Source organism: Pomacea canaliculata, linkage group LG12 (assembly GCF_003073045.1).
Source record: "Pomacea canaliculata isolate SZHN2017 linkage group LG12, ASM307304v1, whole genome shotgun sequence".
NCBI classification, from domain to species: Eukaryota; Metazoa; Mollusca; class Gastropoda; order Architaenioglossa; family Ampullariidae; genus Pomacea; species Pomacea canaliculata.
In genome coordinates, this window is record NC_037601.1 from 1,734,171 (window position 1) to 1,757,846 (window position 23,676).

A 23,676-nucleotide genomic window follows, 5' to 3' on the forward strand; every position below is an offset into this window, starting at 1 on the left:
GACCCTACCTGTCCCTCGCTGACGTCACACAGCACACCACAGCCTTATCACCGCCGTCACAGAACTTACTACACCTTTAAATGGGATGTAAACACTGAATATATTGTTAGACGTGTTCAACAAAAACTCCATCTTTCTCAACAAATGAAGTTTGTCAGTCAGCACAGTAATCTTGTGTCAGTTTTTTTTTTTATCATTAATTCATTGAAAGTCTTTTTTTTTTTTTCGTTTTTCCTGTGTATACTGGTTCTAACGTTTATCTGTCCATGACAGAAACAATTTGAACAGTAGTGTAATATTTGTTCTGATGTAACTGATGTAAATCAGAGAGGTTTGGCTTCTTTTGGGGATCCACAAAATCGTGACATGTTGTCTACACCAGGAGAATTTGTTTTACTGACTTCTGATTTGTTTGTATGCAGAATAGTCACTTGAAATTATTTGTACCAGCTGCAGTCCAGCTGCTCAACCATGAGTGAACTGTTGGTTGTATGTGTGCTTGTGTTGTTGATGCGCTTTACAAATGGTTTTAGATGTAAGATGAAGCGCTTTTGTGTCTAGGTACGATGCACCAATCGCCTTATCTTTGTCTTGTAACTAGCACTTGTTTTAACTTTTGTTCCTCTTTGGTCATTTGTCCTTATTTATTTTTCATATTATTATTATTATTATTATTATCTCCAAAAGTGCACAACTCAGCTCTGACTACAGTGCCCCATGTTGCGGTCTATCAGGAGGCTAATGGCAATTTTTTAAACAATATCCTTCATTGGTTTTAAATAATCCAAATTGAAACGTTAAGGTCTCACTTAAATATTCCCACGGTGACCGATTGAAATATCGACACGCAGACTATAGCGGTGCAGCGTTGTGATAGATGGACAACAAACGCCATTTTTAAAGTCAGCAATGCACCTGCGTTTGGCGGAAGCTTCCACTGTTTTCTTTCTGCTTAATTAATCATTCTTCTTCACTCAGGACAGCTGAAGGCGCGGCTTCCAGCAAAATCTCACATTCTTCTCCAAAATAAACTGCAGCGCGAATGTACGCACGTCCGCCACCAGGCAGGTGGGCGAATGGACGTTACAATTACGTCACTTGCCTTACGTCACGAGGGCACAATACCCGGATGTACGTCACGAGCACCAGTGAGTGGACAGCACCATGATGACCATTCTTCATGCAGGTCACGTGTGGAACTTTTTGTCTTAATGCATTGGATGATCAGGGTTTTCTGTGTATTTGTGTGACCACACTGTGTGACACTCGTGACACATCCAACACACGCTGTACACAAACATGTTTACATTTATGGCCGCTCATCCTGCCCACACCCGGTATAATCACCCCAACATATGTCACTGAGCCACTTCCATCTTGCCAACCCAAGACTCCTTCTCTCTAAGCAGAACCTCAGTTTGATGCACATGAACTTTTTAACCATTTTGCCACAATTCATTTTTTTTTTTTTTGATGTTTGTCGTCATTTGCTGAGGTTGTGCAGCGAGCGGGTCGCCGAGCGATTAGACGAACGATATCTGAACGGTAAGGCGCGCCGGTTCGACACCCGTGTGGCGCAGTGTACTTCACTCACTTGGCCCAGCGAGTACAGGACTGGGAAAGGCGAAGAACCGAGGAAGGAAGAGGACGTGGTCATCGCCCTGAGATAAGCGAGGGCTGTAACTCCTCACTTCCTACCACCGTAAGATCAAGGAACTACCTTCAGCTCTTCTATTTCTCAAGCATTTCTTGAAACTGAAGAGCAGAACTGAAAGACTTCAAATACGTAGTCTTAGTATTGCTACAGTTAGCCTCGTTCTTGTTGCGGTGTTGCTACAGTTAGCCTCGTTCTTGTTGCGGTGTTGCTACATTTAGCCTCGTTCTTGTTGCGGTGTTGCTACAGTTAGCCTCGTTCTTGTTGCGGTGTTGCTACAGTTAGCCTCGTTCTTGTTGCGGTGTTGCTACAGTTAGCCTCGTTCTTGTTGCTGTGTTGCTACATTTAGCCTCGTTCTTGTTGCGGTGTTGCTACATTTAGCCTCGTTCTTGTTGCGGTGTTGCTACATTTAGCCTCGTTCTTGTTGCTGTGTTGCTACATTTAGCCTCGTTCTTGTTGCTGTTGCTACATTTAGCCTGGTTCTTGTTGCTTGGTGCAGCTAGTCGTATTGACAGTGTGGTGTGGCTAACGCTAGTCCCGTCTATGCTGTCTTCACTAACATGTAGCAAGTCATCTGCGACTCTCTACGTCACAAACCGCCAGCCTGCACTGCGTCATAACTGACCAACGGTCACTAAGACGACAATCTCTCTCGCTCTCTCTAACAGCCGCATTCATGTGCACGCAAGCAAACAAGTAAGCGCTCACACACACACACACACAGATAGGAAATTGCGAGTGTGAGAATAGCCGTGTTCCCTGCGTTTGCGTCACTCGCCTTATCTTGCATTTCCGCATACCGCCAGAGTCATGCCCGTTGCCGCCCGCAAGGCGAGGCTGTGACGTCATTGGTGTCCTGGGCGATCTTCTCTGTGCACACAGGCTGCTGAGGTCAAGAGGCAGGATAGCGGGGGTGGAGGCGGGGAAAGCCTTTCTACCCTGCAGGGTGCGTCCGCACTCCTCGGTGTCTTCGTGTCCAAATTTGGACATAGCGATTTGGCCGGCCGGCCGGCTGGCTGGCTGATCTGGACACAGATCGTAAGGGATGAGGACAGTCTTGTGGTCAGAACTAAGGTGTCCAGCTAGTTCGATACCCTACTGACATAGTGCACTCCCCCTCCACCCACCATATAGAGCGGGTACCTAAGGGATGGGGATTGGGGAAGGTACAGTAGCGATGGAGGGAGAGGACATCGTCACAAAAAGTTGCCAAGATACAAGATAAATACTTTATTCTTTCGTTCTCTCGAGTTATCGAGGTATTCAAAAGTCAGTTATCTACTTTGCATCAAAAGGTGGATTTTTGAGGCGGCACTTAGAGCGTAGACACGTGAAGAGAAGGAGTCAGAGAACTCCAGACGTTGGGGCCAAGGAAGGAAAAGGAGCGTCTGCCGATTATTCTCTCTCTCTCGTCTGATGCGTGGTACAGAGAGGATGGAGGATGTAACATCGATCGACTATTTCCGCAGCTACGGACCTCCTCGTAATGAGGTGCACGAAAGTAATCAGTCCTAACGGTCTCGGTTAAGACACTGGCTCCAGCACCAATGTACCCCTCCTCTGCAGATATCGCAGTTTAGGCTTTAGTCGGTGCTGGCAAGAAGAAATCGCACCGCAAGACCTGATAGACGCCGACCCTCTATGAGAATAAAGAGCCAAGAAATGACTGCAATAACTACAGAGGAACCTCTCTCATAAACATCGTTGGCAAACTCTTTAGTTCGGGTCCTCCTGACCAGTTGACAGAAACCTGCACAGCGTGGCTTCCCAATGTCACAGTGCGACTTAGAGAGAGGTCCACTGTTGACCTGATAGTCTTTTTTCATCAACTTCAGCAAAAGTGCCACAGTACATCACTTTCATCGACCTCATGACGGTGTTTGATCTGGTTAGCAAAAATGGTTTCTTTAAAATCCTTCTAAAGACCGGCTACCTATTTAAATTACTGAACATGATTGACTCCTTCCCCACCGATGTGCTGTAGACCGTAAAATTAAACGGTATCTCATCTGAGCCTTTTATCACCCACACCACCGTTAAGCAACTCTTTGTCCTTCTTCCTGTACTCTACAGAATTTTCTTTGCTCTGCTCTCGGAAGACACTTTCTACACACACACACAAAATAAGAGAATCATTCTGTACAATATTCCAGGCGGCACACTTTTCAATCTTGCCAGCTCAGATCCAAAATAAAAGGTACTTGAAGTTATCATTACAGACAAGCCTTTTATAGAGGGCACAGCTTTTACGACACTAACCTTCAGTCACTGCTGGACCCTTTCTACGGCCTGCAGCGATTTGAGGCTGTCCATCAGCAGAACAGATTAGGGCAGATTACAGATACGCCCCCAACCATCTCCATTGAGAACTATATATGAACTCGAAGTTGTTTACCAGTTCACTTACCTTAAATCTACCATCACCGACAACCTGACCCAGGACACGGGAATCAATCAGATGATTGGAAATAAAGTTACAGAACTCGTCTGTCTTTTCACTCCTGTGATGAACAGTTCCAAGGGCGATAACATTGTACAACGCCTGCGTCATCGGCATACTGCTGAACCACTAAATCATGAACCACGTGACAAATGATAAATAACCGAATTTATTAGTTCCAATGGGACTTTGTAAGTGTGCTCAGTTACAAAAAAAAAAAAAAAAAAAGAAGAAATAAAGGAGAAAAATAAAGAAAACAGAACAAGTGCTAGACCCACACAAGAGAGATTTAACGCCATTCACCTGCGGAACATTCGTCGCAGTTTTGGCACATCCACGACAGGGCAGGGAACTCAATGCCAAGACCCTGTCTTGTGTTGGCCTTCCCGGCATGCTTACTTGTCTCGGACAACATTGGCTATGATGGTAGGACATGTCCATTGCATGAAGAATGGCCGCCTCCCAAAAGACATCTTGGAGAAGAATCACTGGCTGCTCGATCTAACCTTCGGTATAAAGATGTCAACAACAGCAATACACAAGTAATATAGTGTTAAGACACTCGCTTGTCGCAGTCAAAATGTTCTGAGTTCAGATCTCGTCTCGGGACACTCTCCGCGAAGATTCTTTTATTAGTACCTGTAATGTATAATTTATATTTTAATTGTATTGCTATTTGATTATTTTTCGCCATGATACAGCCGCTGATGCTGACACGTAATTAATATTCATCAGCAACCAATAAGCAGCCAAGCAACCTCTCGTGAAATGTACATTTGAAACAACGATCGAGGAGTTAATGCTATCGTTTTTGTCCTTACAATTGCGTACAAGGTCCTCACAAAGTCCTTACAAGATAATTCCTTGGCATCATCATCATCCCAGAAAACACGCAAGCTTTGGCCATGCTTGGACCCAGCTTGGGGATACCGTGGTCTGCCCGGTGCCAAGCTCGCTCCAAGCAACCACCAGAGAACGCTCAGCGCTCTATAAGCCCGACCTACATTGCCACTGGGACAAAGAGTCACTGTAAGCATTTAACCAGTTTGGAATGACAGACTGACAGTTAGTTTGGATGACAAGATTGAGGACTGAGTTATGGTGTCGAAGATGGATATATAGTCAGATACATTGCAGGAAGCTACACGGGGCGAGGAAAATGACGAAGCTGTACTCTATTTGATTACCGATGAGGCAAACACTCGAAGGAACACCTACGCTGGATAATGGCGCCTGGTTTAACCTTAACATCGACGAATTCCGTGCTTATCTACTGCCTTCCTTCTTTCAAATCGACATTTTAAGCGCCATCAAGTCACGTGCCGTTGTGTGGCGATCATGTGATCATTTCAGCCAATGAGAAGCTGGCTCCTGAGAGCTGCATTTAGACTCATGTCAGCTTGATTGCGTGTGTGTCGGCGACTTGCAGCATAAACTGTTGCTGCATTCGTTATCGTCGTCTTTCTTTTTCGACCATTAATTTCAAATAGATGTACATTATAGATAAAAAAGATTGAATTATCTAATTATATTGCAATAAAATGTCAGGATAATGAACTGCTAATTGATCGACGTCACGGCATCAACAGGAAACAGATCGGTTGTTGATAGCAATAATATCGAGGACGGAAAGTAGGGCCTGGAGGTACGTAATTTAATCTTTAATTTGCCCTCAGCTCCTGCTTTGGAAATGTTAAGTGTAAATGTTAAAAAGATTTACCTCACTATTTTTCCATTATCTGTTGGTGGATTGGTAAAAACGTTAGAAGACATTTTAAAAAATTTCATACCTTTACTGGAGAAGTTCCGTATTGCTTATCTTTGTATTCATTTATGGTTACTGTTCATTATATTCTGTGTATGGCCACAGACGTCTTGCTGTTATATTGTTTAGTTGACGTATAATCTTAGCTTACTTGGCTTTATAATTTACCGAAATCCAATAAAGATATACATGTATTACAAATCCTACTCCATACCCACAGATCAAGTTAACCGCATCAGTAGTTACCTCTACAATATCTCGAAAAACTTTAGGCCACGTACAGCACTTTTGATACATCATTACATAGATAATTTATTATTTAACAAACAATGATGCATACTTGTTTATAATTATGAACTTGGTTCCTAAATAAGTAAATTATTTTGGTTGTCAGAATAGGGACGTTTTCAATCTTAAGTGTTAAAGAGGGTATTTCCGTATAGTAATTAAAATTTATACATCGATAAACTAGTCATGAAATAAACTAACATTAAGAGTGTTTGATTTTTGTAAGAGGTATACAGTAGTTTATATTCGTATATTTATAAAACTGGGATTATGTTTTCATTTTACAAAGAGTATGGTAAGTGATATGTGTGCGTGTAAAAATGAGGTGAGATGAAATATTTTTTTAAAAATCAATTCTCGTCTCAGACCATAGAGTCTGATTGTCAAGGTAATAAGCATCTTTGTTTGCTTAAAAGCATTACAGCAAATGCACAGATACCATGCCACCAAAACGACCAACCACATATGGCAGCCGATGCCCACCAGCTCACTTCATGATGAGTGCGTGCGATCGGGCAGCTCGACCCTTAATAAATCCTGCAGATGGACAGTCCATGCCATTGATAAGTGATGAGTGTTCAACAGCAGCAACAACAACAACAACAATAACTGGTCGTGGTGTGGTGTCCAAAAATCACTGCTGTCGCTTGTTACAAGGTCTGCAGGAGCTACGCTACAACTCAACTCTTTGTGATTATTCTGTTATTGCTGAAGGAGAAGTAAGTTTCTTTGATAATTATGTTTACAGAAGGTATTATATATTTGTTCTTTTAAAACATAAATAATAATGGTATAATGCCTGATTTTATAATAACAAGCATTCTTCTTGTGCTTACTGTACATGCAGCTATACCTGATTAGAATAAAGACAAAGAGATAGTAGGAAATGAATCTTAATGTAGCAAATCGACATCAGACAGCTGAAGCAGTGACAAAAGCAAGTTGACATGGCTCTAATGATAAAATAGATCACATTAAATGAAGTTTTATTCCAAGGGAGATGATTGTTATTATTAAGAAAACTACCACTTGGTTCAACCACAACTATGGATATATGTTGCAAGCACATTAAATGGCAATAATTGTGACATGATGATGCAGGATTTATGCAAAGACTTTGAATCTGTTTTTTTAGGAAATCAAAGTACACAAGGCAGCTATGGCAGCTTGTAGCGACTATTTCCGAGTTATGTTGACTGGTAGTATGCGAGAAAGCCGAGAGCAGTGTGTGGAGCTCAAAGGTGTCACAGCAGGTGGTCTTAAGGTTTGTTGTCAATTAAGCAGTTTTTTTTTTTTTTCTTCTCCATATGTGTGTCAAAGAGTATATGTGGGTGTGGATGTGAGAAATACTGACAGATTTCTGTATGGTTTTCTATGTTTATCAGTTATTATTTGTCAGATCTGTTGCTCATCCTTCCGTCTCCATGTTCTTTTTGTCTCAATTTCTCCATCAAAGTGTGATCATATCCTGGATAAATTGTTTTTATTACTTTTAATGTTTACTTCAGCAGTGGTGAGTATATACTTATATAAGGTTCACAAAGACCATGCAAGTCCTTATATTCAGTTGTTTTCCAGGTAAAGTTTTACAAGTCCTGTTATTTACCCAGAGATCCTTACAAATCTGTATGTTGATAAAATATTATATTAAATACTTCCATCCATGTTTATTAATAATCAGATTTGTTGTCATAGTTGACTTGGGGACAGAATACAGATATTTCTTTATTTGCTCCCACTCCCTACCCCCTCCAAATCACATTCAAAGTGAAAACAATTAAATTCTACTAACTTTGATAATAACAACAATACAGTTTTTCTGGCATAAAAATTGCCAGAATGTGTCGACCTGCATTTTCCTGAAAGGGAGGTGATTGCTATAAGTTAATCTCAAGTTTCAAGTATACAACAAATCTGTATGCATGCATTTGTTAATGTATCAGCTTTAATGTTGATGCAGGTGGTAGTGGATTTTGTGTACACTGGAATGCTGGCTCTGACTATTGAAAATGTGGAAGAAGTTCTGTCTGCTGCTACACACCTGCAGGTGCAGATTGCGGTGGAACTGTGCAGCAAGTACCTGGAGATGGCCATCAGTGTTGACAACTGTGTGGACATCCTCAACTTGGCTGAGTTGTATACTCTGTCCAGCATGAGTGCAAGAGCTCGCCAGTTCATCCTGGAAAACTTTGAGGTCAGTGAGTCAGCAGAAGTATTTACTGTTGTTAAATGGAGTTCTCACAAAGTCAAGCTGGTTTGGAAACTGTTTGGCTGGTTGTCAATAATGTTTTATCTGATCCTTCTGTTTTTCATTGGGAGCTTCACAAAAACCTCTTCTTGGACCAGTTTTTTCGTCATGTACACCAAACTAATCCTGTTTCCAACTGGTTGTTTTCTAATCACACAGCTGTATTCCTCATGGTCCAATGCTGACAATATTATCATGAGGCTGGGACGTAGTATCGCAGGTGTGAGGTTTTGGATGACCAGTCCCAAACTCAAATTGAATAACAAGATGGAATCTTGTATCTTAATTAATCCCTGTTGTTCCATCAAGTTCTCTCTCCTACCATCTATTAAAGTGGAGATCATACCCTGGACCACCATATAATGTATACTTGTCATTCAGATTATGCAGATCAGGGCCATTAAACTGTACTGTGATGTTCAGGCAACAAAGGTGCAGGTTTATTCACTAGTTCTTCGCACACTTGATTATGCCAACTTTCCGCTTGTTGGTCGACCATATCCCATAATTAACAAACTATTAAGAGTTCAGATTTCCACCACACCTTGTTCTTAAGCCAGCAAAAGGTAATTAGATCACACTGCTTTTCCATATGTTTCACTGGCTACTTGTTTGAGCTCAAGTTAGTTACAAAGTGACTGTGATGTCATACCTTCATCTGTAGGCTCTTCTCCATCTCCATATCTAAAGTCCTCACTGTCTACTGTCCAATGAGAGATTACACTTTCGTACATTGGCCAGAGTTTGAACCTAAAGGTTTGGCAAGTTATCCTTCTCTTAGGCTGGACTCAAACAGCAGAACTCACTTCCATTATCTGTTTGAACTGTTGCATGTTTACAAAATGTTTTGGAAATATCTGTTGAGATAACTTCATTCTTGCTTCAGTTCTATTATGTGTTTGAATATATGTGTGTTTGTGCATGCATGCATTTTTGGTGGGAAAGTACTATTATTTTTCCCTCTTCCCCTGTCAGTTATATTCCATATTCTTGGCCCTTGGCCTGACTACATGTTGCGATTCCATGCTGTTAAGCATCTTCATTGTTGTCATCATATGCATATAGTAGTGCTTGGATGTATGGTTCTTTGCTTTTCATTTCTTTAAAAACCAAAGTGGGAGTGCAGTGGATAGGCAATGTGGTTGTGTCAGTAATAAGGATTGTGTATAATAATAAACGTCATTTTCATTATTATAGGTTGTGGCTGACTCAGACCAGTATTACAAGCTGACATCTAGACAGCTGGCTTCCATGCTTGCTGAGAACAGTCTGCGGGTGAACTCAGAATTTCGTCTCTTTGAGCTTGTTCTGCGCTGGATTAAGTTTGATCGTGAGGCTCGTCAATCATCTGTCGCTGAACTCATGCGTAACATTCGTCTGCCCCTATTGTCGGGAGAGGAATTAGTTGAAAAGGTGAGAATGACTTTTTAATAATAAAAAGTTTGGGAAGAATTTCACTATAATTGTAGTGAAAATGATAATGTACTGTCATTTATAAATATAAACTGTTCTTGTGAAATGACAGCTTTTGAGCCAGTCTTGCTCAGTTGTGATAATTTCATTTTATTTTTATCATATCGGTTTGAAAGCAGTGGTGGGGCAAGAGAAGAAATGGTAACATTCCTGAGAAAATCAAATCATGTCAGAATCACTGTTGTCTGAGAAGGAAGTCATGGGAGAAGTATATGCTGTAGCTGAACCAAACCTGGTAAAGAAGATAATAGTAATGAAGGTAACGAGGAGAGTGTCGTGTATATAAATGCTGCCAAACTGCTAACATCAGAAAAGGGGAAGTGATCAAGATAAATCAATGCACTCAGGTAGGTCTTAATGAGCAGCTGTCTGTTGAATAGCTCCATCAAAATATGGCGAATGTTTGCTTTCTGACAGAGCATTTATTAAACAGTATGGACTCTGCACAAAAACTTGAATAAGTCTGTTATGGACTACATCTGGCCTCATCAGTTTCTTAACTTTGTCTTCAGGTCAGCAGGGTCCTAGTGATGAAGGAGAATGCTGAATGCAGTGCACTGCTCACCGAGGCCAAGGACTACCACATCGTCATCAGCAAGCAACCGCTGCTGCAAACAGCCCGCACGCAGGTCCGCTCAGACATGCAGTCCCTGGTCATGTGCCATGCCCAGAACCTGGAGTCGTACACATTTCGCACTCAGCGGCAGGGGTTTTTGAGAGATGCTACCATCCCACTCTACAACCCTAGTGTTGTCGTTGTTGACAACTTTATGTATGCTTGTGGTGGAAAGTATGATAGTACCGAAAACAACGAGATTGCCACAGCCAGATGTTTCCGCTATGATCCTCGTTTTGATTCTTGGTTTGAGCTTACCTCGATGACAGAAGCCCGCAAAGATTTTGTGGTTGTGGCATTAGATGGAAAACTCTATGCAGTGGGTGGACAAGATGAGAACATGGTGATGTGTACAGTGGAATGTTTTACCATCGCCAAAAATGACTGGGAAATGCGGGCATCAATTTCCAATTCCTGCTACGGCCATGCAGGGGCAGTTTGTAGGGGAAAGATCTACATCTCTGGAGGTCAGCGTTTTTCTGGCTGCAGCAACAACGTTGTCTGCTACACGCCAGAAGCAGATGTGTGGGAAGAGCGAGCGTCAATGCTGACTGGTCGCTGTAACCATGTGATGGTAGAGGTGGCAGAAAAGCTGTATGTGGTTGGAGGAAATATAGAGGACAGCTACGGGTTTCCCGTGCCCATCATTACAGTCGAGCACTACTGTCCTGTAGCTGACCAGTGGACTCTGTGCCAAAGCACCTGCAATATTCGGGAGGCCGGGGCCAGTGTCTTAGACAACAGGGTTTACATAGTGGGAGGTATCAACGGCGAACACTATTATTCAGATCTTCTTCAAACTTTTGACCCACTCAAGGATGAAATGCGACTTGTAGAAAAGTTTCCCACTCGTATATATGGTCGTGCATGTTGTATTCTTACCCTGCCACAGTATGTCTAACTGTTTCAGAACATTTAAAAATCATCCTATGAATTTTTAAAAACATTTCAAGAACTAGCACTGGCAACATTCAAATTATGTAAGAGGGATATACACATGAGAATGGTAATGATAAAAGTCCCTTTTGCCTAGTTTCTATGTCTAGTGCATTCTCTGTTCATCATTGGCAGGGTTTGCACAATTATAAGTTATCCAGGTGGCAGATCCCCAACTTCCCACTATTGATTGTTTATTTCTCCCTCTCCATCATTCCCTATAGGCTGACATGGGGGTAGGAGAGGGTGAGATAAATGTTTCCTGTAACTTATATTGTTTTTACATCTTGGCCAAGTGTAACAGGCATGATGAATTTAAATGCAATGCTTTGTTCTGGTCTTGCTTCCAATGTGCATGGACAGTGACATCTTTAGTCATGTCTTACACAGATTTTGTGATTTTGGTTGTTGAAATGTGTACTGTTTGTACAGATTCTGGAGATCTTTTAGCTAGAACGGGCCTGTGATGAATGTGTGCACTAGTTTCGTATTTTTAGTTTGCCCCCACTCACTCCACAAATGTCCTGTAAAGCAGACATCCCAATATCAATTATGATTATTATTACTAAGGTAGAAAGTTTTTTTGTACAAAGGGAACAGTAATGCTTCTCAGACTACACAAATGAGTCCAAAGAATTTACTCACACTGTTCAAAACACTAGTTATTAAGTCTTGTTAGAATGTGCCATAGTCTTGTAGTAGTAGTAGAAGAAGATAAAAAGAGCACTTATATAGCATATTTTCTCATATGATAGTGAGCTCAGTGCACTTTATGCAAGAGAATGACACAAAATACTAAGTGGGAGAATTAAGATATGACAGTCATGTGGAGTGAAAGCACAATGTATGCCTAGAATCTAGTGTTGCCTTTTTCACAGTTTAAGATGTCAGCTTTAAATGGTTCAGATCTGTACTCCATAAAAACAATGATGTCATTAGGTGACAGATTTACACATCCATTCAATGCACTGCTTACTCCAAGCTGAAAGAAGTGAAGTGTTCATTAAAAAGTGCAATTTGTATTCCTATCACGTAAACCAGTCGCCACACCCATAGAAATTGTAAACTATGAAGAAAGGTAAAGGTCATTTTAGGGTTCATGGTGTTAGATCACCTTTCTCAGGACCAGCCTTTCTGATGAGGGAAGTTCCCATCTCTCCCTCTTACTGTGGTAGCTTTCCACAAACCTCTATGGAGTCAGGTACCCATTCCCAACAGCTTGGTTGACTGGAGGAAGCTGTGCCACCTGGATATTGAACCTGCACACCTCTGTGTTCAGATGCCAGTGCTATAACAACTCAGCTTCCCGTGACAGTTATCCATAGGATTTGTATGGCAGCTCTATTACAGATTTAACAAAGGTCAGAAGGAATCTACATATCCTTATCAACAGTAACGTCTCCCCAAAAAAGAAACCAAAACCACTAAGATAGAAGGGGGCATTGTGTCCAGTGGCCGGTACGACCAGAAACATAATGAAGTCTGGTGATGGGGATTGGAGTTTTGTGCCGAGCCACCAACTGTATCACTGCAGTGCAGCCTCCTCTGTAAACAGATGCCACATGCAGAGAAAGAACAGTGTGCCCGAGAGGAGATCTGAACCCAGGACAGCCAATTCTTGCTGTATTGGTGACACCGGACCACCTAAGAGCTGACAGAAGAAATCAGCAAGACAAAAAGACAGAGCAGTCTCTTCAAGCAAGTTAGGCGAAGAAACATCACTCTCACTTGTTTGATTAAGATATAGAACTGGCAATAAAACATCTCATTTCTGTCAGTTGGTGATGTGCTGTAATTTGCTCAAGTTTGCGGATCTTTTACCATGAAGTCAGTTTTTCTGAAAACTTGCTCGATAATGCACCAGCAGGCACCTAGGTCCTATCTGAGTTGGTGGTTGAACTTGTGACTATAATCATCATGTGACCTTTGGCCACAGCATGTCAACACAAAGAGGAAGAAAATTGGGTTCAGGGAGTTAATGGTTTATCCATACACAAAGTGTGAGGACTTTACAGGGTTAAATTATGTTGGAACAGGAAACTTGTCTGCAAAAGGTACATCAGGGCAGCACTTGAAGATGTCATTGAACATCCATAACAAATATGGTAAAAAAAGTATTTAAAACATCAGTTTCTCTAACATACATTTTTTATAATTTAATTACTATTATTTTTTTTACTTTTGCCAACTCAAAGGAAAACGTTCCACCTTGACCGTTTTACTAAAGAGTTCTTAAGACTGTGGTTGAAAGATAATAAAGTATATTTATATAGCAATAGATAATAAAGCATCTGTGTCAATGTTGATAACGAGCACAGAGCTACATAGCAAATGGCCATGACTGTAAACAGCTAAGTATTATTGAACACACTACTGCTGCACATAAGATTTACAAAAAAGTTAATCAATAGGTCTTTTCAAGCCCGCATGCTGCTAAGGGCTTGTATTATTTTAAAAGAGGATGCACTTAAGTATTTATTTAGCAAAAATGGATGACAGTAACCCTCTTTATGGAGGTTTGAAAAAAAGGAAATGTTTTGCCTGTGGGTGTATATATGTGTGTGCACGAGTGCAAATGCTGTTAAAATAACATAAGAGAAATGGCCAGTCCAGTTTTCTTGCTCTTTCTTTCTCAATTATAAACATGATTGTAAATAATTTATGAAAGGCTTGAGAGTGATGTGATAGAGACGTAATGAAGTTCTATAAAAGGTTTGAGTGTGATACGATGAAGATGAATGAAACAACATTGCATGTCTGGTTCATCTTCAAAATACCTGTGGCAGTGTTTACCATCATGTAGAGAGGTGCATAAATCATGTCATAAGAGTGTTCCAAATCGTCAAGAAAATTTGCCTAAAATCAGAACAATATAAAAATACAAATATAAGCAATTTGGTGTCTAGGGTAAAAAAAATTTTATTAAAAAAAGTTTGCCATTTTCTTGTCATCAGACCTCTGTGACTGCTTTAATTGTATAAAAACATGCATCAACGATAAAGGTCATGATAGATGCAGATGTACTTGATGTCATTGCCGTGTACTTTTTTCTACTTTTAAAAGAGGTGTCCAATAATTTAACACCTGTCTGAAAATCCACCATCAATTTAAGCTGGTGATATGAAAACTTGAATTTTATGGACAGGGATTCCTGGTCTATGGCAACATTTACATACCAAGCATAGTTGAAATTTATATTTTTTAACTGTATTTGGATTCTTTTGCCAAAGTAAATCATGAAGGTTTATTTTCTTCAGAAAATGAGTAGAAACACAAGAGGATCTCTACCACTATTACCTTTTTACAGCTATCCGATATTTCTTAATACAGAACCTAAAATGCTATCAAGAATTTAACAGATCCCTTTAGATGCTTTCATAATTTAGATTATCTTCTATTTGGGGATTTCTCAACCTTTGACCTTTTTGTTTTAATGTGTCTGAATGATTAGTCTTTTCAAAACATTTTTTTCATAACTGATGACAGTTTTGCATTTTGCCTATTTTTAAACAGCTGATCTTTAGGGGTTTTTAAAAATAAATAAATCTGATGAAGTCAAGAGATCTCTAATTTGCAGAATTCCGCAGACAAAATGGAATAAGTTTATTATAAAGTTTGTTCCATCTTAATGGCTTCAAAGATCCTGTATGCTGTAAGATCTTTTTAAGTGCCTACAAGTATCTTTTTTTATCCCCAAAGACATCTGCAGGCAAGTTTATTCATTTTCTGTTCATCTAACATAATCTTATGCCTCCCTGTTCTAGGCCTCACCAGGGATTTGGCTTGTGCATGTATCGATGTATCTCTAAATATTAGCAGAGAAGAATCGGCCAATATCTTGTGAGGCTGTGGAAGAAAAGAAAGACACTAAATCATTTCATTTGGATGCCTTGTTAGAGCAACATGTTGTGAGATCTACCCCAAAAGATCTGTGCAACGTTTTTAAGTTTTATGCCTGCCAAGAAATAAATGTTGTAGATTTACTGTTTGGAATCTTTTGAAGAAACATTTACAGTTACTTAGATGACAACCACAAAAAAAAAGTTTCCACCAGATGCTGCTTACCCATGACAAAGAGGCACTCTCAAGCACTGAAGTCACATCCACCTTGTAAAAGTACATACGCACATGATGATAATACATCGTTGATGCCTGATGATCATAAATGCTAACTTAAGGAAATTGTTTAAGCATCTGTACATGCTGTTCCACATTGTTAATATTAATGACTGAGCCAAGGACATTAAAGTGGTGGAGTGTCTGTACATTGCACTGGAATTGGCTGCAAAATATCAGTGCTAATTTCATGAACTGTGACAAATCTTAATCCACTTGTTGATTTTATGTATACAATTTCCACTTATTTATTTCCTGTGGTGAGTTGATTTTAGCAATGTCATGTTCTACATGGACAAATAAAATGGTTTAAATGATTTTAATTTTTTTATTAATCAAGCTAATTGATTGACAGCACTGGTAATCAATGACCATATTATGGCAGATATCAAGAGACATTAGAGATGTACTTATACTGTTGATGAAAATGTAAACTAAAGAAACAAAAGAAAATGGGCTCAGGGGTCAACAGGTGAATAATAAGTGCATTTGTGATATCTACACAAATACATGTGCACTCATTACACAGCTCTGTCCCACCCAAAGCGATATCTCGTGGTCAAATGACAGCACACCAAATACAAAAGTGTGCACTGTCAGGGTTCTTAATAATAATCAGGAGACTCGATTCAGCATCATATCTCAGCCAAAGCAAGGCTTGCATGCTTTCAAACGACATTGAAAACTCTTAAATAAGTTGCCCATGGCTTTCCAAGGGATATGAAAAACAATTAGTTTCTTATCAATAACAGACAAAAACTGAATGCACAGCAACATGCTTTACAAGAAAACATGCTTTTAAAAAGCTTGACATTTAGACACATTACAAAGAGTACCTTTTCATTAAGGGCTGATTTTGAATGATACATTAGTTATGCATTTGTCGCTAACTAGTGCTCCTCTGATAATTATTTCAGTAATCAATAGACCAGATTTTTGTTGGTAATAAACACCAGTATTTGAGCAAGTAGCTGTCCAGCTTTGAACTTGGTAACAAGTGTGTACTATTTTTGGGCTACCCCAACATGTGTTATCCACTTTTAAGTTTAGTAACTTGTGCATGAGGAGTCTGCCATGGTTTACTGCCACCTGGTGATAAAAAAACCAATGGCACTGTCACGGACCAGTCCGTGCCTCCGTGTTGTTCACATTATTTTTAATCCTTTTGCGACTTACGGACTGCAAGTGAATGTTGATCGCCTTCGGGCCAGCACCCAGCAGCACGTGGGCTAGGAGCACCGTTAGCCCCGTGACGTCACATCGGACTGTCACGGCCAGTGTATCGGGGAGAGCCCCGGATGTAAACATGGCGTCTATCGTTAGATGGTCGGCGCCTTTAGAACGAGGTGTTGATGCCAATTGTTTTGAATAAGTATTTGTATAGTAGTCTGTGAAGTCCTGAGCCACTCGAAAAGGAAATAACCATGATGTAGGCAGCCGCAGGCAACCGTTTTGTTGTGTTGAAAGAACGTGGCGTGAGTGTTGTTCAGCCACCAGTCCCGTGACAGGCATTTGCATTTACTTTCAATCTCTTAAGCATATCATCAAAATGTTGGTATTATGGATTTTAGATTGTGACTGTTTTAAGCTTAAGAATTTCCAGGAAGAGTGGAGCAAAATGAAGAAGACTGGCATAACGGAGTATGTCTTTTTTTTGCCAAATGTGTACCTCCGTTTTAAAACACAACAAGAATTGGTATGTATGAAATCTGAAATTATAAGCAGAAATGATTCAGAACATCAGCATCTACAGCTAGTCATTTTTTTTTTTTTTTTGCTTTTTCCTTCAAGTAGATGTGGATCCTCAGGTTAAGCAATGACAAATGCTCTAGACTCTGTCTACTGTAGTCTTTATGCTAATGGTGGCCTTGTGTGGATATCTAATCACATCTCATTTTGATAGCACAATTCTTCCATCACTACCACATGTGGAGAAAGACAAAATAATCAAATCAGTTTTAGTACTTTGCAGTAAAAATATAATTCCAGAAAAAAAGCATTTCCAAAATCTTCTGAGGTAAAGGCCTTTCTTAACCACGCAAAGTGCAAAAGTGTCAAATCTCCAGAGTCCCACTGTACTGACAAACAAGTCTGGACTCTTGCTCAGCATATTGACCAAACTGTTAATATCTTGAGCATTTGCCCTGAAACCAATTTTGGATGTCTTGTGAATTTGCAACAATCTTTCAACATTTGCTTGGTTAAGAAGGGCCTCAGTGAAGGCATATATGCCTTTGTTATAGACGTGTCACAACCCTAAGCTTTCTTGTAAAACATATTTTAGGTTTACTGTAAAAAGTATAAAGTTTCATTTTGTTAAAAATGAGAACCATCAAGCACTTCACCAACACTTGTCACGCAAGACTACAACTCTATTCTGCAAAATGCATACAAGAATCCTATCAACACTGTCCCTGTACTATCAAGCGCAGACACCATGAAGAGTCCGTCAATTTATTCCCCGCAGTCTCCCCTCCTGCACTCTAACATAAGCCTACCATTTGCAGATGCATTCCATATCGTTGCCTGGCTTTTTACATGATATATAAATATAGGTGATATATAGAATTATAAATCCAAGTAATGTGATTTACAGTAATTTAAGCAGCTTTTTTAAACATTAAACATGTTTTTGCTCATAATTTACTGTTTTGTGTATATGTGTGTGAGAAAGTCAGCATACAAATTTGAAAAGCACAGGAAGAAACCAGGTCTGAAGAGGCCTTGATGTAAACAAAGAGACATGTTAACAAAATCCAAAAGCAGATAAATATGATGTAAGATAATATCACATGTACATTGTACAAATTTTCATGCCTTCTTCTGCTGAATTTCTACTTTTTGGTAACTTACAGAATGACACGTCACGTCATTTGGAATTCAAAGTTGTTTATCTAACCTGAAGATAGTCTTTGTTCGCTTATTAATCTCATGGGATAGTACTCTAGTATAGTAGAACTGTAGAAGAATAATCTCTGAATTAGCTGATTGTCTTGTTACATGTATCATCATAACAAAGCTACTGTGGCCACCACACGTCCAGTAAAAGGCTATAGGAAACATATTCAGGCATCGCACAAATCAGCAGTAAAACAGGTAAAGCATTAAACATGCTCTAAACGACAAGTAACTGTGTAATATGATACGGTAGTACACCACCTTCTTTCACCAGGCCAAGTCAATAGTGTCCCAGTATATTTTTCAATGCTTAGGAAGATGCACAAATTCATGCTATATTTACAAAAAGAAAGAGAGAAGGTCATCTTCTTTGTATGACCATAAGAAAGCACTGTTTATGTTTAAAAGCTGGTAGTGAATACTAGTGCACAAAAAAATGTCTTTGTTTAAAGCTGTAAGAAGCAAGCTATTTTTAAAGGCAGGATATAATGATATGTTACTATAATCAGCATTCACATCTGTGATGCTACAGTTCATGTTGACTTTGCAGCAGCAGTTCTAGAATCCTGCTGAGCACAGCCATCTTGGGCTTGTAGATGGCCACCTGCATGTCTTCACCTGTCGGAGCAGTACAGTCTTCCAACGCAATACGCAGCTTCTTGGCCACGGATGCAGGTGCCCCCGACAACAAGCCACTGAAGTCCAACAGCCTTGGCAGATTGCCCTTCAATATTTTTTGACAAATTAGCTGAAAAAAGACATTATACATTTTAAAATTAAGTTAACTTTATAAAGAAAATAACATACCCCCTGACAAAACTGAAGAACCTGATCAGACAAATCCTGGACAAATAGGGAAAAACTACAACTTAAATTTATTCCGATAGGAATGATACCTCACAAGATATGAAAAAGTGAATGGTGCAAATAATGTAGGTAATGTATTATCTATAAGAAATGCTGCCTTTGAAAACTCATTACTTTTAGGACCAATTTGGTAATTTAAAGATCAGTTTAGGCAGAAGAAAATATTCCTGCATTAACTATGATGATTAAAATCTGAATAATTTTCCACTGATTGCAAGCATCATAGTTTATACAAAGCTATCTTGAACATAATGATGAGGGTGTGGATCTGTGTGTAAATGTCTGACAATATGTGGTACATATTGACAAAAAGACATAAATTAGAGCTCTGCTCAGATCAATGGCATTTTGGTAACAAAAAGAAAATGAAAAACCAACACAAATGTGAGCATTTCTTCTTTGACTTTTGCTACATTTACTTGATTAATTCTACCTGACAGATGAAATTAACTGTAGATAAATATAGCACAAATTCAACTTTCATGATTTAAAACTAGAAAGCAGGCGGTGGGGAACATCCCAAGAAATGATTTAATCCTGCTCACCAAGGCAACTGCAGCTTTCAGTAAACCTATAAGCTTTTCATAGCAACATAAATTTATATTAAGTAGACCATGTAAATAATGGAACAAGGTGGATTGTAGTGACTCAGAGAACAGCAGTGCCAGGTCAGATGGGATTGTATACATTGCAAAATTGTTAACAAACTAAAACTACAGTTTGACCAAGCAGAACAAGCTAATTTTTAAGTAGATATAATTTTGTATGGTCCGCAAATGATGTTATAAATATCAAAATGGCCCTTGGAGGACAAAGGTTTCTCCATCCCTTCTGTAAAGAATGAATAACTAAAGAGACTTGACAAATCTAGTTAACTTTGCATAGCGTTCCATCTTTTGTGAGTAAACACTTTGTCATTATGCACTAAAATGAAACTATTGAGAAAAGCAATATTGATGACTATGTCAAATGTCTAAATATTAGCCTATATCTGGCTCTGTTTATTATGAGGAATGAGACAGTCTTTTACTTGACAGACTGCAGTAGAATAAATTTGTATCTTTTCTCCTTAGTCCCCACTTTCATGTCTTTCTTCTTTGTCCTCAAATATGATACACTGCCAAATAATCTGATTCATAATAACCAATAAATAAATACTACACTTGATGATATAAAATGATTTTAACATAACTGCATTATACGTATCAACACCAACCATGAGTTGTAAATGGAATTTCAAAATCCCTCCAAAGCCAACCAGCTGGCTCTTGCATTGTTGTGCTTATTACATTTTTTTCTCATATGGCTATATGGTATCATTCTTCAAGAGTTTCACAAAGAGAAAGGTTATAAGATGAACATACCTGGAGATTGTTGTTAGCCTTCATCGTATAACACTGCTGATGTTCAGCATTGCACACACCTTTACAGTCAAAAAAGTTGCATTCTTCATGTGTTCTGCACTTGGAATAATTAAATGTTTTCATCAAGGGCGTGTCAAAGAAGACCGAATCCACATCAATGACCCTTACTGTGTTGTCTGCACAAATACCAAAATTGCCTCCCTTGACATCACACAGCTGAAGAGGTTCGGTAAAGGTCTTCTCTAGTATAGGGACAAGCTGAAGCAGCCTCACTGCTGCTGCTGAGCGGTCTGGCCATGAAGGATATGATGACCTCCCTTCAGTTAGAAAAGAAAATTCTGTTTCAAGTATGCCAGGTGGGCAAGACTCTTGGAGATAAAGAGGTCCACATGTTCCATACATCTTAGGGACCAGCCCACTGCTCTCCAAAACTTTGATGATTTTGTATTCATCTTCCTCCATCAGCAGTGTTATTGTTCTAAACATAGCATTCATGCTAGACAAGCTTTTAAGATAGTGGTAGTAATTTTGTTCCCACATAAACTCTATAGCTCCTTCCCACACAAATGGCACAAAGCCAACCTGTTTTGTTGTTTCTAAAATCATGTCTCTTGTCAGCTTCAGAAAGTACTGGTCCTCTATGCTTGTAAAAATATCAGGCCTGCTATAGATAGAAGAGATGTTTTTAGTTGATGTCTTTAAAACAGATTCAATTACTCTGTCATGAAGACAGAAGTCATCACACAGCATCATTATAACCTGCTTGCCAGCATGAAAGTTTGTGCAGCTCTTGAACCTCACTTGAGCCGTCTGACACAATGGTTCACACAGGGAGCCAGTAATCAGGCCATCCTCATATACTCGACACTGTCACATATGAATATAATAATAATAAAACTCACTGCTAACCCGAATAAACTGATGTAAAACATGTCATATAATTATATAGCACCTTAAGCAAAAATATAAATCCAGGAGTCCTATCTAATGATCATGCAATGTTAATTATTTCCAGTCTTTACTCTGGGATTGATACAAATTTTACACACACATAATGATATATATTATATATAAAGCGAGAGCAGTTGATTGGTTTGACGAAAGTATTTCCGCCTAAAGATGATGTGAAAGTGTGTGTATATGAGTGCATACGTGTATCCATGTATATTGAGTGATTAGAATGAGTCATAAGATCAATATAACTACATAAAGCAACATTAAGTCAGTTGCATATTCGCTGATTTGAATAATGTATGTTTTAACTCACGTATTCGCGGATTAATTGGTGCGAGTCCTCGTCTGCGCAAGCCACGAAATCGAAGATCTTCTTTCGAAAGATGAATCCAAGTATTGCAATGGATAGCACAATGATCAATACTGCTGTCAGGAATGAACATATAGAACACCAGCGGCGTCTTCCACAACGTCGTCGTAAAGAAGAAAATCCCAATACCATGATTTATTTTCCAACAAACTTGTTTGTATTTATCGTTTTGTAAAATAATCTACCTTTCTCGTGAACAATCACTAAAAATATATAGACTGTCCACATACAAAATTGCATACATCATTACTTTGATAAAAAAGAAATCCTCGTTTATACTGCGATAGGTTTCCTCGTACAAGTTGCTTTTTTCCAGCAGACGCCTTGGTCTTGCGCTGAAGTTAGTACGTGCTTCGTGTTACGAGCCATTTAGTAACAGGAAAATATTGAGATCGGAAAATATGAAGAACTTGCTAACAGTAACCACTCGGTTGTCTGTAGACGATTCCTTAGACAAACGAATAAAACACAAATTATAATGCTGAGCATAGATGATATTTTACCCGTATTTTTTTGTGTGAAGACAGTGCGTTTTAAAAATAAATCAATAATATATGGTTGTAGCTAAGACATTCGGATCTTATGGACCTCCGTCAATACAAGAGCTCGTGCGTCGTCTGCTTCTTCGGGTTGCGTGGTCTTCGCTGTACCAGAAATCCATGTACGTGTCTACGCTCAGCCGCGCGCATGTAACACAGCTGATCACCATCACCGTTAAAAGCAAGATGTTACCCTTCACAACGTCTGCAGATGCAGGCTATATGTCAACATTTCGTCTGAAAGCGACGGATGATACAGACCGCGCTGCAAAATCAAAAGACGTTGAGGTGGTTCAGGATAAAACGCCACGATGCCTTTAGCAGCCGATCTGTCATTATTTTTCATCGCCGTGTGTGTGTGTAATATCATTTAAGTGGCAGAGAAATAAGAAATTTATGGCCAGAGCATTTCTCTGTTACCATTCCGGTCCAGCATTTAGCGATATTCTGAAAACAAAGACTACTTCATAATGTCCATGGACGTAGGGATATTAGTTCGTGATAATGTCAAGATACAGAATTGGGGCTTTGCCGACAAATTCCACGCAATCAGAACACGGCAAGTCTGACATTACACGCTTAGTGGGCCTTGCGGCCTATTAGATCTCATGCTTTAGTCACTAGTGTCTCCGAATATCAAGCGGCTTTTCTTGAAGAACGAGAGGTGAAGTAAGATTGAGTACTTGCTCAAATGTACTTTAGAACCTGTAATATTGCCGTTATCAGAGTATCAATGTTGAAGCAAAGCAAGAGCTTACCCCCTACCCCACAACAAATTCCAAAACATTTTTAGCGGTCACAAGTAAAATGTCAAAATCCCCAAACTTTTTTTTTTACAAATAATTTCCTGTTTTTCCAATACTTTTAATTTTAAAACTACACAGGAACCCTGCTTTGACTGTGCGCTAAAGAATACGTAGGACAAACAATGAAATTAAAATACTGTCAAAAAATTTAGCTAGCAATGACTGAAACAGCTGAAGCACCAAACACAAGAAAAGACTTCCCAATTGCAGTTACATGTTGATTTTACTCCCACACTTTCACGACCAGTTAGAAAAAAAACAAACAAAAAAGATATAGTTCTCTAACATACATAAATAAACATAGGGTCTCTCAAAGGAAAAAGGATCTGAGTACAAAAACAT

General features: G+C 39.4%; 2 protein-coding genes across 2 annotated transcripts; one reads left to right on the forward strand and one right to left on the reverse strand.

Annotated features, from left to right (window-relative positions):
• The first annotated feature begins 5,498 nt into the window (after positions 1–5,498).
• LOC112576633 (kelch-like protein 9) lies at positions 5,499–15,854 on the forward strand. Its single transcript, XM_025259237.1, has 6 exons — positions 5,499–5,739; positions 6,564–6,866; positions 7,283–7,411; positions 8,108–8,341; positions 9,593–9,808; positions 10,381–15,854. Exons 2-6 carry the CDS (start codon positions 6,588–6,590, stop codon positions 11,383–11,385), a joined length of 1,863 nt encoding a protein of 620 aa, XP_025115022.1. The 5' UTR covers positions 5,499–5,739; positions 6,564–6,587; the 3' UTR covers positions 11,386–15,854.
• Positions 15,855–17,497: 1,643 nt separating this feature from the next.
• On the reverse strand, positions 17,498–23,407 carry LOC112576644 (protein FAM69C-like). The gene is made up of 3 exons (XM_025259250.1): positions 21,933–23,407; positions 20,666–21,532; positions 17,498–19,182 (listed from the first exon to the last, which is right to left on the reverse strand). Exons 1-3 carry the CDS (start codon positions 22,119–22,121, stop codon positions 18,961–18,963), a joined length of 1,278 nt encoding a protein of 425 aa, XP_025115035.1. The 5' UTR covers positions 22,122–23,407; the 3' UTR covers positions 17,498–18,960.
• Between the last annotated feature and the right edge of the window lie 269 nt (positions 23,408–23,676).